Source organism: Pseudochaenichthys georgianus, chromosome 24 (genome assembly GCF_902827115.2).
Source record: "Pseudochaenichthys georgianus chromosome 24, fPseGeo1.2, whole genome shotgun sequence".
Taxonomy (NCBI): domain Eukaryota; kingdom Metazoa; phylum Chordata; class Actinopteri; order Perciformes; family Channichthyidae; genus Pseudochaenichthys; species Pseudochaenichthys georgianus.
In genome coordinates, this window is record NC_047526.1 from 33,208,135 (window position 1) to 33,227,345 (window position 19,211).

General features: G+C 40.0%; 1 protein-coding gene across 1 annotated transcript; it reads right to left on the reverse strand.

The window, feature by feature from the left end:
• Positions 1–1,548: 1,548 nt before the first annotated feature.
• On the reverse strand, positions 1,549–18,507 carry unc93a (unc-93 homolog A). Its single transcript, XM_034076401.2, has 8 exons — positions 18,283–18,507; positions 14,881–15,062; positions 13,503–13,732; positions 9,847–9,972; positions 7,793–8,004; positions 7,310–7,445; positions 6,767–6,898; positions 1,549–3,016 (listed from the first exon to the last, which is right to left on the reverse strand). The coding sequence occupies exons 1-8, from the start codon at positions 18,370–18,372 to the stop codon at positions 2,724–2,726; spliced, it is 1,401 nt and encodes a 466-aa protein (XP_033932292.1). The 5' UTR covers positions 18,373–18,507; the 3' UTR covers positions 1,549–2,723.
• Between the last annotated feature and the right edge of the window lie 704 nt (positions 18,508–19,211).

Below are 19,211 nucleotides of genomic sequence, written 5' to 3' on the forward strand. Positions count from 1 at the left end.
CCAAAAAAAAAAAAAAGAAGTTTCAATTTACTCACACATCCGCGACCCACTCAAAACGGGTCCGCGACCCACTTTTGGGTCGCGACCCACCAGTTGAGAACCACTGGTCTAAGTTATCTCAGTGGGTCACAAAACGGTTTGGTCACGATTAATAAGTATTTCTGAGGCACACGTTTATGATCAGTATACAAAAATAAGAGCATAAATGAAAAACAGGTATGAAATACTATGACAGTAAAACAAGAATACAGTTTGAAAGGGGAGTGATTTATAAAATATCCATAAAGAAATAGAAAAGCTGTTTACAGTTCTGTTTCAAATGGGTGTTGAGAGATGTATCCATAGATCTCTTCATTTTGCTCTCAAATTGCACCAGATTGATGCTTTTAGTTCAATATTAAATGCCCCCGGATGTTATGTCCACACCCAACTTGCAATAAAAATAGTACTTTACCCCTGCTTATCGAGCCTTCATAGTAACAGTCGGTACATTGTGGCCGTGTCTCAATTCAGGGGCTGCATCCTTCGGAGTATGCAGCATGGCGCTGACGCAGCCTACACGGTCCACGGAGGACCCAGCCCAGGTAGACCGGGAAGGCTGGCTGGACCGAGCGGCCTACGAAATGAGACGGTCTAGCCTACGGAGCGCTTCGTATTTACGTCACGTGATACGCGCTGTTCGGTTGCGTTGCTCCAGCAGCCTGCTCGCAAATTAGCTGAAAAGGATCCAGAAACTTTACTTTTACATTTTTTGGAGATCACCGTCGGAGATTAAATAAAGAGAACCATGGCCAGGTAAATAAGATGAAGCTGTTCCTTTAGCCCCCAGTAATGTTACATTAGTAAGTTAACAAGTAAATTATATATAGCTGATGTAATTTAATCATATTATTTCATATATTTAAAATAAGTCTTAATTTGTCTGTACTAATAAAACAATATGTTTTTTAAAGGAACAAAAGCATGTTGTATAGATTGTTAACAATATTAGTGTTCTAATCTTAATAGCTGTGATTATAACAGTTTATATTCTCCTTCTTCCCCTCAACCAGCCCAGATGATGTCCCACTGACACCAGGGGCCTCATGTATAACGCCGTGCGTAGGATTCACGTGGGAAGGTAGTAGAAATCAGGCGTGTGTTAAATCATTTTAAGATTGGCTTTAATCAATGTTTGAAAATGAATCCTTCATATATGATAAATGAGAGGTAACATTTTATTTATGGTATTATTTCCACACATTTCTCTCCATTCTTCCTTCTGCCAACGGTGTCGCAGTTTCCCGTCTCTCCCGCGTCTATGGTGTCTCGTCTTTTTTTTAAATTGGGATAGCCTTCTTTCGGCGGAAGTGACGTATGCGGTCTACGAATGCACCCTTCGAAGGATGCAACCCCTGAATTGAGACACGTATGTGTGCGTGGGGAGTGTTGCAGGAGAACATTCCCCTGTAGCGCTCGGTACCTTAATGGGAAACCCAGAGTACCCTCTATGAAACGTCAAGCTACCCCACAGCACCCCCAAAAGAAAATCTCTGGCGCCGACACTGCTTTTGACACAAATAGTTAAACATTTATTCAACATTTATCAACAACATTTACAGTATATGCTTTTCAGTTACAGTTCAGTAACATTACAAAAAGATGTGAAACAATACTGCTGAGTAGAAAATATGTTGGTTTCATAATTGCACAAATCCTGATCGTGTAAAACAACCCTTTAACACTTTAAAATAGGCAATAAGATCCACTAATAGAACCTCTATTTTACCCGTATTTACCATGTATGTATAATCTGCGTTTTAACACGGGTAAATGAGACACAACACACAATATATTTTACCAACAAAAACCTATAAACACTCATTGTTTGTCATTCCATAACAACATTCAAAACCACCTGTTCAAACTGGCATGTTCTCTATAATCTGTACCCTGTGTCCTTTTGTGTCCTTTTGTGTCCTTTTGTAGTCAACTTCCTGTTTGTCTCGTCTTACCCCGGCTGATACTTCACTAAATCCACTGTTTTAATTTGTAAGGTAAAATTGTAAATGTAAATTGGATGTTTTGAAAGGCGCCCCCCAAAATAAATGTATTATTATTATTATTATTATTGAGTCAAACATACAAGAATAGATATTTATGTTCTGTTTTTTTACTTTTGTGAAATGTATTGTAATTGTTCTACAAGGGGAAAGGAGTCTTTTTTAGGCAGGGTGGCTGAACCAGTAAAAATCAGGATGCAGTGTCTGATTGAACCTCCATAATTCTCTTAGTTGTTCAGGGTAATTAGAAACATTTTTGGCATCAATGTGAGGCCCTTAATTTCCATCTTAAAGGTGGGGTAGGTAAGTTTGAGAAACCGGCTCGAGATCGCTAGAATTTGAAAATACACAACCGGAGAAAATCTGCCACTTCCTTACAGAGCCCCTCCCCCAACACACACGACCAATGAGGGCACGAGATAAGTTTGTGCCCCGATGGAAGGCTGACAGGCAGGTAGGCCATCTTGTACTTTTTACAGTATTACGGCTTCTACAGATGAAATGTTTTTATGGATTTATTGTCAAAGCACTTTGATATTCATTGCTATCGGGATGTTAAGAGCATTCCATGGAATATAACAAAAAGTGTATCTCGAGCCGGTTTCTGAAACGTACCTACCCCACCTTTAATGTCCAGAACAGGGTGCAAAAAAACAAACAAAATCTCCCGTAAATCTGTCCCTACAACTTTGTCTGGGCGACGATCTTCCCCTGGTCGTTGTGGAAGCCCTCCTGGTTGTGGGGCGGGTGCCCGGCCTCCTGTATAGACGGTGTTGGGTGTTTGCGTTCGTGATACTCCACGATGGGGTACGTGATGACGGTGAGCACCAGGAAAGACAGCAGGATGTACAGTTTGGTCTCCAGACACAGGGAGGTGCTGTAGGCGAAGGCGATAACGAAACCCAGGGACTCCCACATCCGGTAGTTGGCGAACGCAGCCTCTTTGTGCCGAGGAAAGAGGATCCCGTAAAGAGCTGCGGGACAGAAAGCAGAGACATGTAACTAAAAGGACACCTATTGTGCAAAATCCATGTGTCCCCTCTTCTTCATGTCTCTTCTACATCAACATGTGTCCCCTCTTCTTCATGTCTCTTCTACATCAACATGTGTCCCCTCTTCTTCATGTCTCTTCTACATCAACATGTGTCCTCTCTTCTTCATGTCTCTTCTACATCAACATGTGTCCCCTCTTCTTCATGTCTCTTCTACATCAACATGTGTCCCCTCTTCTTCATGTCTCTTCTACATCAACATGTGTCCTCTCTTCTTCATGTCTCTTCTACATCAACATGTGTCCCCTCTTCTCCATGTCTCTTCTACATCAACATGTGTCCCCTCTTCTTCATGTCTCTTCTACATCAACATGTGTCCCCTCTTCTTCATGTCTCTTCTACATCAACATGTGTCCCCTCTTCTTCATGTCTCTTCTACATCAACATGTGTCCTCTCTTCTTCATGTCTCTTCTACATCAACATGTGTCTCCTCTTCTTCATGTCTCTTCTACATCAACATGTGTCCCCTCTTCTTCATGTCTCTTCTACATCAACATGTGTCCCCTCTTCTTCATGTCTCTTCTACATCACCATGTGTCCCCTCTTCTCCATGTCTCTTCTACATCAACATGTGTCCCCTCTTCTTCATGTCTCTTCTACATCAACATGTGTCCTCTCTTCTTCATGTCTCTTCTACATCAACATGTGTCTCCTCTTCTTCATGTCTCTTCTACATCAACATGTGTCCCCTCTTCTTCATGTCTCTTCTACATCAACATGTGTCCCCTCTTCTTCATGTCTCTTCTACATCACCATGTGTCCCCTCTTCTTCCATGTCTCTTCTACATCAACATGTGTCCCCTCTTCTTCATGTCTCTTCTACATCAACATGTGTCCCCTCTTCTTCATGTCTCTTCTACATCAACATGTGTCTCCTCTTCTTCATGTCTCTTCTACATCAACATGTGTCCTCCTCTTCTTCATGTCTCTTCTACATCAACATGTGTCCCCTCTTCTTCATGTCTCTTCTACATCAACATGTGTCCCCTCTTCTTCATGTCTCTTCTACATCAACATGTGTCCTCTCTTCTTCATGTCTCTTCTACATCAACATGTGTCCCCTCTTCTTCATGTCTCTTCTACATCAACATGTGTCCTCTCTTCTTCATGTCTCTTCTACATCAACATGTGTCTCCTCTTCTTCATGTCTCTTCTACATCAACATGTGTCCCCTCTTCTTCATGTCTCTTCTACATCAACATGTGTCCCCTCTTCTTCATGTCTCTTCTACATCAACATGTGTCCCCTCTTCTTCATGTCTCTTCTACATCAACATGTGTCCCCTCTTCTTCATGTCTCTTCTACATCAACATGTGTCCTCTCTTCTTCATGTCTCTTCTACATCAACATGTGTCTCCTCTTCTTCATGTCTCTTCTACATCAACATGTGTCCCCTCTTCTTCATGTCTCTTCTACATCAACATGTGTCCCCTCTTCTTCATGTCTCTTCTACATCAACATGTGTCCCCTCTTCTTCATGTCTCTTCTACATCAACATGTGTCCCCTCTGTGTAAAGAGACTCTGAAAGCTTCAGGAACAAAGATTCTCTCTCTTTTTGATCCATTTCTATAAAAACCTGTCTGAAAATGAGCAGATCAGATTTTGGCCACTTTATGATGTCATAACGATGTTTTGTCTTGGTAACCATTAGCCAATCAGCAACCAAGTTAAGGTTGGAGACAAACACTTCAGAGACATGTTCTGTATATATCTGAGAGCTGTAATATATTGATGAAAGACAGTATAATAGGGGACCTTTAAAACAACCATAATCATTTACATATAGACATAAGGAAGACATTTAAAGACACATGTATATTTTCTGCCACTAGGGGGCTCTCAAACTGAACAAAAGCAGAGATTGATGACAATTCAATCGTGTGGCATCTTTGTGCGAATTTTTTGATTTTTTGGGAGGATTTCAATGCGAGAGGAATTAAACACACAGGTCTTCTCTTGAAAACAAATGGACCTGGTAATAAAGTCAGCAAAACACTCAAAGCAGTTTTGGTGGACAGTGGGCTACTGCTAGCTTTTATTCAGGGTGTATCTCTTATAACTTAAAGGGGACCTATCATGCAAAATGCACTTTTTGATGTCTTTTATACATCAACATGTGTCCCCGGTGTGTCAGGGAACTCACGCAGCGTCAGAAAATAAAACCCTCTCTCTTTTCCTCCGTACCCAAATCTCTAAAAACGGGGCTACAACGGAGCTGATCCAGATTTGCGTCCGATATGACGTAATATCTGAAATGTGGACCCACGGCCCAATCAGAAACGTTGCTATCAGAAACAATGCCCGACTGTTTTGGACGTAATATGGTCGGTGTTTACATTAGCATCGCTAACACTCAGAGCTAACCTGTGCTGGAGAGCATGTGTGTGAAGAAGCAGGAAGTAAAAAGGAACTCGCCTTGTGGTATAACCGGCAAGAGAGAAAGCCTTTGAGCTCCAGACTGTTTCAGATCCTTGATAATCCATGATATGGCGTTTCATCACGGCAGCATTTAGTTTAGACGGTAGCTGCCGGGTCCCGCATGAGCTCAGACCCCTCCTTTTTTATTTAAGCTTTATTCCCAAATCAGCACTTTAGAAACAGGAAGTGAAATAGAGGGATATGAGGCATGGCTAGAATGATCTGTTTGGTATTTTGAGCAAAACACATCATAGACATGTTTTTAATATATTTGTATATATGTGAGACCTATGCTATTGCCTACAAATAACATGGTGCACTTTAAGATGTAGGCGTCTGAGGACTCAAATCTTCATCCGGTCTAAGTATAGCGACAGAAATGTGGCTTTAAACTGGATTAAAAATATTTTTCTAGCAGTTTTGATTTGAACTGCTTGCTCAAAGGGGTTTTGAACACAGTTACAGATGACGAGATTTTAAACACAGCGTAACATTTCTCTAGTTTTGAAAATGTTGATGTGAATGTAAATGCATAACACAACAACATATATAACATAGGTTTAGTCATTTAACGTGAACTTATTAATGCAGAAAGGTTCAATTATATAATGTTAAAGAAGTGCTGTGTCAGAATCCTGGCTCCCTTTCCTTTTTTATTTTGAAAGTAGACTTGCCTTGTGTCATGCTTGCTTTTCACTTCCTGCCTTTGTCTTTTTCCCGCCTTTTTTGATAGCGTACCCCTTCACTGATGTATTAGTTTCACCTGAATCTGCAGCCACTGGTTTATCATCTCCTCATCAGATCAGTTTGTATGTAAGTCTTGTGACGTTAAGTTGTTCCTGTAAAAGCTCCCGTTGCCTTTGAGTCCACCTGGTTTTGCAATGTCCCAAAAACCATCAAGAACGTATATTACTAAAGTAAGCACTGCACAGAAATCAAACAGAATTAAATATAGCAGAGACTTTGAGAAGGAGTTCAGGGGATGTAGCATGCAGGGCAGTATTTAGGTTTTTAAAAAGGACAGGAATTATATTAAGAATTTAGATTAACCCCGTGATGATCCACACTCAATTTCAGAAGGTGGCGGTAAATGCGCCTAAAAGCCAACCGCCATAAAACAATAGAAGAAGAAAAATAGTCCACCTGCTCTACTATTTCTGACAGGTAAGACTAAAGGGAAGCTTATCTTCGGACCCTTTTCAATATTATTATTATATAAGACTGACAGGAGTTTCTTACAGGAGTTTCTTACCGTTGGTCTGAGTTTGCCAGATAGCGTCGGCCATCCCCCACAGAGCGGGAAACACGAAGAAGACGGGCAGCTGGTCGGGATGAGGCCTCCAGAACAACAGAGCGATGATACAGGAGAAGTTCGCCAAAGCAGCTGAAGACAGACACAAATCAGAGGTTTATTCAATCAATTTTCACAACACCACATTTGCTTTAGCTGACACTATTATCCTAAATGTCTTGTAAAAGCTGCAATCAACCATGAAGACACAAATCCAGATGAATAACTTAGTATACTTTAATAAAGATGTGAGGAACAGGTTGCTTATTTATACTTCTACTTCACAAATGTATGAACAGTTCTTAACTCCTGCCTGTCCATTGAAAAGTAAGTATCTCAACTATAAGATGAAGTGTTCCTTATTATTGTATTATTGACATGTGAAAAATCTTCCACAATTTAAGCGAAATCAACAATAAAAATACCCTCTTTATTTAGCTGGAAAATGCTAAAAAGGCTATTTTTTTCTTCTGAGAAATCTAGGAAACAAACATTGAAATTTACCAAAGAAGAGGAGAGCGGCTCTCCCTGTGTACCGGGCGAGTCTCCCGAATAAAAATGAGCAAACGGAATTAGTGGCTCCGAAGCACATCATCACATATCCAACGTAATGGATGCCCAACGCACACGTCACGTAGTTCTGCAGAGAAACACAACATTTAGAAAGCAGGTTATTTGTATTTCGTGATATAGGAGTTACAAGACAAGTGCATACAAGTATAGTGATACAGAGAAGACAGTACGTTGACAGTAACAGTCATTTAAAAACTGAAATGATTAGCTCTGACTCGATCGTCGCTAACTTTTTAGCAGCAATAGTTTTCTTTGACATCACTTTCTTTTTTAACGTATCCTTTAGTTATGTCAAGTGTTTCATGCTCAACAACCCCCCCTTTGGAACATTCTAATCTGCAACCCAATAATCCGAAAATGTAAAGGATCCTGGCCATATTTGTGTAGCATATAAAATGAATTTGGCCTCCGCACCTTGGTGTACTCCCCGGACAGGAAGCTCTGCTCGAAGCCGCTGTACATGGTGAGCGGGATGAGGGTCAGCAGCCTCCAGTCCTTCAGCAGCCGAAACGTGGCGAGGAACGTCTTGGAGAACGGCTCTCGGTTCTCCCTGAAGTGACTCGACTCCTCCCGGTCGATGTTGTCCAGAAACACGGCCACGATGATCATGGCCAGCACCCCCACGCCTGAAATACAGCAAGACAATGAAGGTTTGGTAAAGAGAAACTTAATGTGAATTTACTAGTCAACTTTATTGTCAATCTTTCGGTTTGTGTGTACAGACCGAGAGATCGACATACCGTTTCCCACAATCCCGAATAAAAAACAAATATATAACAATATGTATACAAACAATCAAAAGACTATTTATATGCACACTTTAAGACCTAAATAAAAGCACAACAATCAATATATACAAAATAACTGGCATTACAATATCTTTGAGAATGTACATTAGTGCAAGACTGTCCATAGCAGCGTACTACTTCAATCAAACAAGATTTTTAGGGTTATTTTTTCTGGTATAAAAGCAAAAATATAAGGATTATGGGAACTTTGTCAAATGTTACTTTTTGGTTTCACTGCTATAAGACCATCCAGCACAAATACACCCAGTTAATAATAAGAAATTGCAACACAATTTCCAATCTACGGAAGTCGTGAGAGGCAAGTGAAACAAAACGAAATCTGGTAATCTATTTGGATAGGATAAGAAATACATTTGCACACTTTTTATATCGTAAACTATGTCCATATGCGCGAGTCATAGGTGCGCTAGGGCACTTGTAAAAATAGCACTACACCTGTAGCGGCCAAAATCATAGTTTAAACTAAAAGTATGATTGCCGCTGAGGCGCCAGAGAGCGAATCTTACGCAGGGAATGATCCAAGTCCAGACAAGATCGCAAGTTCTGTGCATTTTATTCCTACAGGTTTACTTTCCTCAAGCCTTTCCTATGGCTTTCTTTCTTTCCTGCTTGAATCACCTTGGTAAAAAAACGTTTGCCTACTAGTGCTCTACTCCCATCTCCATCTGTCTCCTATGGCAAGCCGATTTAGCTTTTATTCATTTCTGGAGGATATCAAAAAATCTATTCTGACTCGTAATAATGTTTATTTCTGATATAAAAAAATTGAATCAATAATTCAATTTTTTTTGTAACTAGTTCAAATTGTATTTCTGATATCAACAATTGGCATTTCGACTAGTTGAAATTGAATTCTTGATATCAGAAATTGGTATTTTTACTAGTTCAAATATAATTGTAACTAGTTAATTTAATTACTGATATCAGAAATTGGCAAATTGGCATCAGTTCAAATGCCAACACCCATTGAAATGAATGAGAACAACAATGCAATTCTCACTAGTTCAAATCGCATTTCTGATCAGAAATACACATTACAACTAGTTACAATTGAATGTCTGATATCAAGAATACACATTACAACTAGTTACAATTGAATGTCTGATATCAAGAATACACATTACAACTAGTTACAATTGAATGTCTGATATCAAGAATACACGTACAAGTCTATCTAAAATGAAAGTATTATTTAGGAGTCAAATCATTAATGGTTTTTTAAGCTTTTTCTTGCCCCTGTTGAACATGAACAGAGACTATCTGAAAATTATTTTATTTTTTATTTTTTGGTTTGTTATTATTTATTTATTTTGGTACTTTGTTATAATTATTAATCTGAGTGAAAAAAAGAGAATATATATATATATATTATTGTTATATTTTTTTGTTTCTGACATGTTCAATAAATTGACTAAAACACATTACAACTAGTTACAATTGAATTTCTGATATCAAGAATTTGCATTCTAACTAGTTAAAATAGAATTTTTGATATCAGAAATAAACATTGTTACTAGTAAGAATTGTTTTTTGATATCCTCCAGAAATGAATAAAAGCTAAATCGGCTTGCCATAGTCTCCAATATAAATATACAATTACACCCAGTGCCCAAACATGCCTTCAAATAATAATATATAGCCCCTGATAGTCAAAGTTACCGATGTAGCATCCGACGAGCGTCCACACCAGCTCCTGCGCGGGCCGGGTGGAGGTGCTGTTCATGTTCAGGTCCAGGCTGCAGTCTGCCGCTCCGCACGCCAGCAGCTGCTCCTCCGGGATGATCGCTGCCAGGAAACACACACACATTTACATTCAGAGCGCTCGAAGCCAACTAGTGGGTGTATTTTTTACTTTTAAGTGTGTAACTTCTCGGACAAATTGTTTTCAATAAGTCACAGAACCAACGATATGATTTTAAATGAGAAAATAAAAATGTATGCAGACCCTTTTAAAGACAATGATATGCATCCATTTCATTACACAAAAAGAATACTTACAAATATCTTAAGAGACATGTTTGTGTGTATACCCATCAGTTATCTAGTTCAGTTAACAGTGTATTGTTAATTATTATAAATAAATATTATCGCATGTTTCTTTGTTATAAAATGCAACTTTCAAAGCGGAAACACTGATAATAAAATAAATAAGACATGTATTATATTGAGTAAAAATAAACACCGTCTTTCTCCCAGGGCTTCAGTACAAATGTATGTTATATGTAAGCTAGATAATCTATAGCCTGTAGAACAAATTGAGCACCAGAAATAGAATAAGAATTAAAAATCTTTGTGGTGTTCTTCTAAGAAATGCCCCGGACATCATGTGAGCTGATAAACTGGGAAGCATTAACAGCAATAAAATGATAAACTGATGAAGGTAACATCATCCACTCAGAGCTCACACACACCTAGTCTCTTTAAATTAAAGCCATAAAAAAAGTTGTCAGTCAGCACTTAGACTTTGCCCAGTTTGTGCATGATCAGCTAAAGTAGGTGCATTTACTCTGGCACTGTAATTAAAGGGGCCCTATTATTCCTTTTGGGGGTTTTCCTTTCCTGTAATGTGTTATCTCGACACTACATACTGATATACACCTGAACATCAGCAGGAGAGGACTCTTTAAAGTAAGACACTACATACTGATATACACCTGAACATCAGCAGGAGAGGACTCTTTAAAGTAGAGACACTACATACTGATATACACATGAACATCAGCAGGAGAGGACTCTTTAAAGTAGAGACACTACATACTGATATGCACCTGAACATCAGCAGGAGAGGACTCTTTAAAGTAGAGACACTACATACTGATATACACCTGAACATCAGCAGGAGAGGACTCTTTAAAGTAGAGACACTACATACTGATATGACCCTGAACATCAGCAGGAGAGGACTCTTTAAAGTAGACACACTACATACTGATATACACCTGAACATCAGCAGGAGAGGACTCTTTAAAGTAGAGACACTACATACTGATATACACCTGAACATCAGCTGGAGAGGACTCCTTAAAGTAGAGACACTACATACTGATATACACCTGAACATCAGCAGGAGAGGACTCTTTAAAGTAGAGACACTACATACTGATATACACCTGAACATCAGCAGGAGAGGACTCTTTAAAGTAGAGACACTACATACTGATATACACCTGAGCATCAGCAGGAGAGGACTCTTTAAAGTAGAGACACTACATACTGATATACACCTGAACATCAGCAGGAGAGGACTCTTTAAAGTAGAGCCACTACACACTGATATACACCTGGACATCAGCAGGAGAGGACTCTTTAAAGTAGAGACACTACATACTGATATACACCTGAACATCAGCAGGAGAGGACTCTTTAAAGTAGAAACACTACATACTGATATGCAGCTGAACATCAGCAGGAGAGGACTCTTTAAAGTAGAGACACTACATACTGATATGCAGCTGAACATCAGCAGGAGAGGACTCTTTAAAGTAGAGACACTACATACTGATATGCAGCTGAACATCAGCAAGAGAGGACTCTTTAAAGTAGAGACACTACATACTGATATACACCTGAACATCAGCAGGAGAGGACTCTTTAAAGTAGAGACACTACATACTGATATACACCTGAGCATCAGCAGGAGAGGACTCTTTAAAGTAGAGACATTACATACTGATATACAGCTGAACATCAGCAGGAGAGGACTCTTTAAAGTAGAGCCACTACACACTGATATACACCTGGACATCAGCAGGAGAGGACTCTTTAAAGTAGAGACACTACATACTGATATACACCTGAACATCAGCAGGAGAGGACTCTTTAAAGTAGAGACACTACATACTGATATACACCTGAACATCAGCAGGAGAGGACTCTTTAAAGTAGAGACACTATATACTGATATACACCTGTACATCAGCAGGAGAGGACTCTTTAAAGTAGAGACACTACATACTGATATACACCTGAACATCAGCAGGAGAGGACTCTTTAAAGTAGAGACACTACGTACTGATATACACCTGAACATCAGCAGGAGAAGACTCTTTAAAGTAGAGACACTACATACTGATATACACCTGAACATCAGCAGGAGAGGACTCTTTAAAGTAGAGACACTACATACTGATATACACCTGAACATCAGCAGGAGAGGACTCTTTAAAGTAGAGACACTACATACTGATATACACATGAACATCAGCAGGAGAGGACTCTTTAAAGTAGAAACACTACATACTGATATGCAGCTGAACATCAGCAGGAGAGGACTCTTTAAAGTAGAGACACTACATACTGATATGCAGCTGAACATCAGCAGGAGAGGACTCTTTAAAGTAGAGACACTACATACTTATATGCAGCTGAATATCAGCAGGAGAGGACTCTTTAAAGTAGAGACACTACATACTGATATACACCTGAACATCAGCAGGAGAGGACTCTTTAAAGTAGAGACACTACATACTGATATACACCTGAGCATCAGCAGGAGAGGACTCTTTAAAGTAGAGACATTACATACTGATATACACCTGAACATCAGCAGGAGAGGACTCTTTAAAGTAGAGCCACTACACACTGATATACACCTGGACATCAGCAGGAGAGGACTCTTTAAAGTAGAGACACTACATACTGATATACACCTGAACATCAGCAGGAGAGGACTCTTTAAAGTAGAGACACTACATACTGATATACACCTGAACATCAGCAGGAGAGGACTCTTTAATGTAGAGACACTACATACTGATATACACCTGTACATCAGCAGGAGAGGACTCTTTAAAGTAGAGACACTACATACTGATATACACCTGAACATCAGCAGGAGAAGACTCTTTAAAGTAGAGACACTACATACTGATATATACCTGAACATCAGCAGGAGAGGACTCTTTAAAGTAGAGACACTACATACTGATATACACCTGAACATCAGCAGGAGAGGACTCTTTAAAGTAGAGACACTACATACTGATATACACCTGAACATCAGCAGGAGAGGACTCTTTAAAGTATACACATTTTGTTCACGTAGCCTACAATGTGTTGGAGCGCTAGCCAATAGAAGCGCAAGTGTTACAAAGTGATGTTAAACTGAAGTGTTATCAGTAAAATATACGTAAGTATCAAAAACAAAAGTATAGCTTTTTTAGTACATATTATATCATGAGGCACAGCACGATAAAGAAGAGCAAATTATAATAATTAAGTAAATGATAAAAAGAAAACATTAGAATATTACTACTTTCCCCTACATCTATCCCTAATATCTCCTGTATGTTATTCCCTTCCAGGGCTTCTCCTACCGATGTTGCTGTCCTGTCCGAAGATGAGTGACGACATGAGGTTCCCCCACACCGCTGACGACTGGAAGATGAAGAAGAAGATGCCGAAGTACTGGTTGATGACGTCGGATCCTTTCTTCCCGTCTTCAGCCGCCTGAGCGTTCCCGGCGATGGTCAGGAACGTGCATTTAGCCGACCATAAAGGAGCCCCCCCCAAACCCAGAACTGCTGAGGTGGGGATGAGGGTGTACCTGAGAGAGAGAGCAGAAATACTTAATCAAAGAAAATATCATTATTATTACAGGAATCCTGAAGTCAAACGTAAGACCTTTTTTAAGACCCTTTCCGTACATTTTAAGACCTCATCGCCACTTCGAGTTCTAACCGGTTACCATGGCGACACACATTGACTATATACAGTATTGATTGTCCTTCCTCCTTATCTTCCAACCATTTGTACGCAAACTTGCATTTCCACACACCTACGCAATGATTACATTCAGGCACACTGTAGAATACAACCTCTTTGGACAATTTATATACGTATTGAAAACAAGCTACTAAATATCATACCATGGAAAATGCTGTTTAATACTTTTTAAGACCCCGCGGACACCCTGTATTATTATTAATCATAAGAAAATGTACGGCTGTTTTATTCCTTTTGGTAGCTCCATACATGTTCTTTGCTCATACTTCAGACTAGTGTCTTTACAGGCAGCATAAGTTCAACAAAACAAAGAAACAGGTATTTTCTTTTGCATTAAATCCCCCAAAAATATCTTTAATTAAATAATAAAAAAACACATAATATAAATAATAAAAAGAACATTTGAACAAAATGTATTAAGTGATAAATAGATGAATACATTAATAAAACCACATGAAAATAATAATTAAAATGTAATAAATAATAATAATAGTAGGGTTCGATAACGGCCATTATCATTCGATCTTTTAGCCTTATCTGTCAACAATTGTCATCAAAGTATAGGCTATTGTATTTAAACTTAAATTATATACATATTTCTACGTGAATACTCCCAGAATGTAACTTTTGCGCAAACGATGCACCTTTGAATTTAACTTCAAATGTTTGAATGGTGCTGACCAATTAAAACATGCTTCTAAAAGTTGTAGTTTTGGATAAGCTGCAAGAATGAATTGAGCAGTTGATTAGTTGTGAACTATTAATTGGATGAGTACAATTTTTGTACAATTGCAATTCCTTAGTTGCAGCTCTACGGATATTTATTTGAGCGTGGTGTTTTTTACTTTGCTGGGATAATCAAAGTGCATCCAAACAAATGCGTTATTAACAGTTTTTGATAGAAAGAATCGGCCTGGTATCAACACCGCTTTTGTGTATTTTATTAGTGTGTGTAGTGTTACTGATTACCATCCGGGGTAGAGGTTTCCGAAGGAGTAGGAGACGTAGCAGGCCATGCCCGCCACGACGGTCCATTTACAGCCCAGGTTTTTGATCATGATGTGAGGCAGGAACATGGAGGAGATGATGAGTGAGGCGTAGATGACGCTCAGAGACGCCACGCCCATCCCCTGCTCCGCATTCAGACTGCTCTGCACACACACACACACACACACACACACACACACACACACACACACACACACACACACACACACACACACACACACACACACACACACCACACACACACACACACACACACACACACACACACACACACACACACACACACACACACACACACACACACACACACACACACACACACACACACACACACACACACACACACACACACACACACACACACACACACACACACACCTCTGTCAGAGCAGCACTTCAACACTTCAGAGGCACGACCGCCAAGGAAATACAGCTTAACACATTGATGGCTCTTAAAGAGGACACATGATGTTCAGGTTCATATATCAGTATGTAGTGTCTCTACTTTAAAGAGTCCTCTCCTGCTGATGTTCAGGTGTATATCAGTATGTAGTGTCTCTACTTTAAAGAGTCCTCTCCTGCTGATGTTCAGGTGTATATCAGTATGTAGTGTCTCTACTTTAAAGAGTCCTCTCCTGCTGATGTTCAGGTGTATATCAGTGTGTAGTGTCTCTACTTTAAAGAGTCCTCTCCTGCTGATGTTCAGGTGTATATCAGTATGTAGGGTCTCTACTTTAAAGAGTCCTCTCCTGCTGATGTTCAGGTGTATATCAGTATGTAGTGTCTCTACTTTAAAGAGTCCTCTCCTGCTGATGTCCAGGTGTATATCAGTATGTAGTGTCTCTACTTTAAAGAGTCCTCTCCTGCTGATGTTCAGGTGTATATCAGTATGTAGTGTCTCTACTTTAAAGAGTCCTCTCCTGCTGATGTTCAGGTGTATATCAGTATGTAGTGTCTCTACTTTAAAGAGTCCTCTCCTGCTCATATTCAGGTGTATATCAGTATGTAGTGTCTCTACTTTAAAGAGTCCTCTCCTGCTGATGTTCAGGTGTATATCAGTATGTAGTGTCTCTACTTTAAAGAGTTCTCTCCTGCTGATGTTCACGTGTATATCAGTACGTAGTGTCTCTACTTTAAAGAGTTATGTCCTGCTGATGTTCAGGTGTATATCAGTATGTAGTGTCTCTACTTTAAAGAGTCCTCTCCTGCTCATATTCAGGTGTATATCAGTATGTAGTGTCTCTACTTTAAAGAGTCCTCTCCTGCTGATGTTCAGGTGTATATCAGTATGTAGTGTCTCTACTTTAAAGAGTCCTCTCCTGCTGATGTTCAGGTGTATATCAGTATGTAGTGTCTCTACTTTAAAGAGTCCTCTCCTGCTGATGTTCAGGTGTATATCAGTATGTAGTGTCTCTACTTTAAAGAGTCCTCTCCTGCTGATGTTCAGGTGTATATCAGTATGTAGTGTCTCTACTTTAAAGAGTCCTCTCCTGCTGATGTTCAGGTGTATATCAGTATGTAGTGTCTCTACTTTAAAGAGTTCTCTCCTGCTGATGTTCAGGTGTATATCAGTATGTAGTGTCTCTACTTTAAAGAGTCCTCTCCTGCTGGTGTTCAGGTGTATATCAGTATGTAGTGTCTCTACTTTAAAGAGTCCTCTCCTGCTGATGTTCAGGTGTATATCAGTATGTAGTGTCTCTACATGTCTCCATGCTTTAATGTTCAAAAAGCTCTTTATTGTTCTCATACTGCCTGTGCTGCAACACCTCTTTTCACCCTCCGCCTGAAACCAGAGCCCAGTCTGCTCTGATTGGTCAGCTGCTCGGCTCTGTTGTGATTGGTCAACCTGCTTAAAGATGTCCCGCCCCTTTGCCTATCAGGTACAATGTGTTGGAGCGTTAGCCAATAGGAGCGTGAGTGTTACGTAGTGATGTCATTATGTTCCGGGAGTAAACAAAGGAGTCCAATGGAGGCGTTTCTGGAGAGGGAAAACCCAAAAAGCATAATAGGGCCTCTTTAATGTGTCTGGAGAGCACTGCATTATGGGAAGTTGTCAAATATTTGTTATTCTCTAAACATTTTGGCACATGATAACTGTATCATTTCCCTTTCCAAAATATTGTTATTTTATTTGTTGTGTTGCACAACCATCTCCTCCGGGGTCGCTCCCCGTGTTCAGAACAGCTATGGAGAAATGGCCTCGTGCAAAAACACTTTGTTTTCATTTTTTTCTAAAACTCTTTGACTTTTCTTGATCAGAAATGCTGCCAGAAGTTGCATCCTAACTATAGGTCTATGTCTTTCTTCCATTAGGGGATTATAAAACCTAAAACGGCAAACAATCAATCCAGGCAATCACTTTACTGTCAATTATTAAAATACACGTTTTGATAATCAGTACGTGTGCACTATATAATTGCAGGTTGTTGAATGCTTTTCTGGACTTACCGTAAGGGTATAATGCTAAATACAAATTGAAGGGCACGGGATATTTTAAAAGTCATTCTAGTGTACAGTGTATCCTCACAGTCTCACAGTTTCTGTTCCTGCCACTGCCAACTGTATTCAAGTATAGACGAACATAAACACAACAGAACCGTTAACATCAGTTTTGCTGTCAAATAAACGTTAAGCAGAGCCGCCTTTGATACAGTGGACAAAATATTACTGGACAGACTTGAAAACTGTGTTGGTTTATCTGGCAAAGCACTTAATTGGTTCAAATCGTGTCTGCAGGATAAGGACTTTTTTTGTGTCTGTTGGTAGAAACAGCCATGACATGTGGGTCGATTCTTGGTCCAATTCTATTCAACATGCTTCCACGAGGCCAGATCCTAAAAGTAAACAAAATGTCGTACCACAATTATGCGCGTGACACTCAGTTATACATCACAATAAAGCCTGTTGCCTACGGACCATCGCAACCCCTCACCAACAGCATGGAACAAATCAGCAGCTGGATGAGCAACACTTTCCTACAATTAAACAAAAACAACAGACAATTATCTTTGCTGCCAAAAGGGAGGAATGGGCTGGAGTGAGCGCTAAACTAGAAGCCCTACTGCTAAATACATCGGAAAAGGTGAGACATCTCGGCGTCGTTCTGGACCCCGACCTCAATTTCAAATCCCACACGTCCCACACAATTACTAAATCAGCATACTATCACCTGAAAAACATAGCCAGACTTAGAACATTCATGTCTCAACAAGACCTTGAAAAAACGAGTTAGCCGGCTTCATTACTGTAACAGTGTATTTGCTGGTCTCAGTAAAAAAATTGCAACAACTTCAACTAATCCAGAACGGAGAATGGACAATAAATCACAACTCTGTCTAATAAATAATACACTTTTCCACTTACCTGTAAACTCTGCAGGCCTCCATACGCCGTGAAAAGTGAGAGGAACCCGACAGAGACCACCAGCACGTTCTTAAAGTTACGGCTAATCATGGCTGCCTCTCAGAAACTGAAAAACCACTAATAAAAATGTAACTAAAAAGTCAAACTTAAGCTCCGTTTGGCTTCACACAGCAGCTGCTCAGAGTAAAGGAATCGCTCTGCTGAAAGATCCTCCTGGATTAACCCCAACTGGTAATAACCGAGCACAAAGTTCAACACACACACACACACACACACACACACACACACACACACACACACACACACACTCCTACTTTTTATTTACTCGTTCCGCTGTTATCTCTAGTTGTGTTCAGTAGAGTTGAGGTTGCATCACCACCACACTGCAAACTCAATTCAAGTGGAATGCATAAAGTAGTGCCAACAAAATACTCTTTACCAAAAGTTAAAAGTACATGACATGTCACTTGTTAGACGTTTTTATCCAAAGCGACTAACATACTCAATACTGAGGGCAATCCCCACAGGAGCCATTTGGGGTGAGGTGTCTTCAGGGACACAACGACATGCTGACTGCAGTGGGGTTTGAACCTGTGACCCCCTGATCCCAACGCACAACCCACTGCGCCACGCACCTCCGATTGTAGCTTAGCATGTAGCTCTGTATTCACTGTGAGGATTGAGTGATGCAGGAGTGCTTCAGTCTGACTTTGTTGAATGGTGGGACCCTGCATCTCCCATTAGATGGTAGCAGTTCACATTCAGAACGTGGTTTGGGTCGGAGAGGATGTTGTTGGACAGCCGCTTTGATTTGAAAGCTGCTGTCAAACACTTGTACCCGGTAGTATTGCAGTACTGTAGAATGGACAGGATCACAGATGTAAAAGGCCTAAGACGGCGGAGAAAATAAGTTCTTTCTACTTTTCTCT

What these genes read in the sequence shown, in the direction of transcription:
- unc93a (XM_034076401.2), bottom strand. Translation starts at nt 18,372, where the DNA reads ATGATTAGCCGTAACTTTAAGAACGTGCTGGTGGTCTCTGTCGGGTTC. An exon ending in CGGACAGGACAGCAACATCG is followed by an intron (nt 9,973 to 13,502) that starts GTAGGAGAAGCC and finishes GTTTCCTGGCAG; the next exon opens with CGATCATCCCGGAGGAGCAG. An exon ending in TGTCCGGGGAGTACACCAAG is followed by an intron (nt 7,446 to 7,792) that starts GTGCGGAGGCCA and finishes GTTTCTCTGCAG; the next exon opens with AACTACGTGACGTGTGCGTT.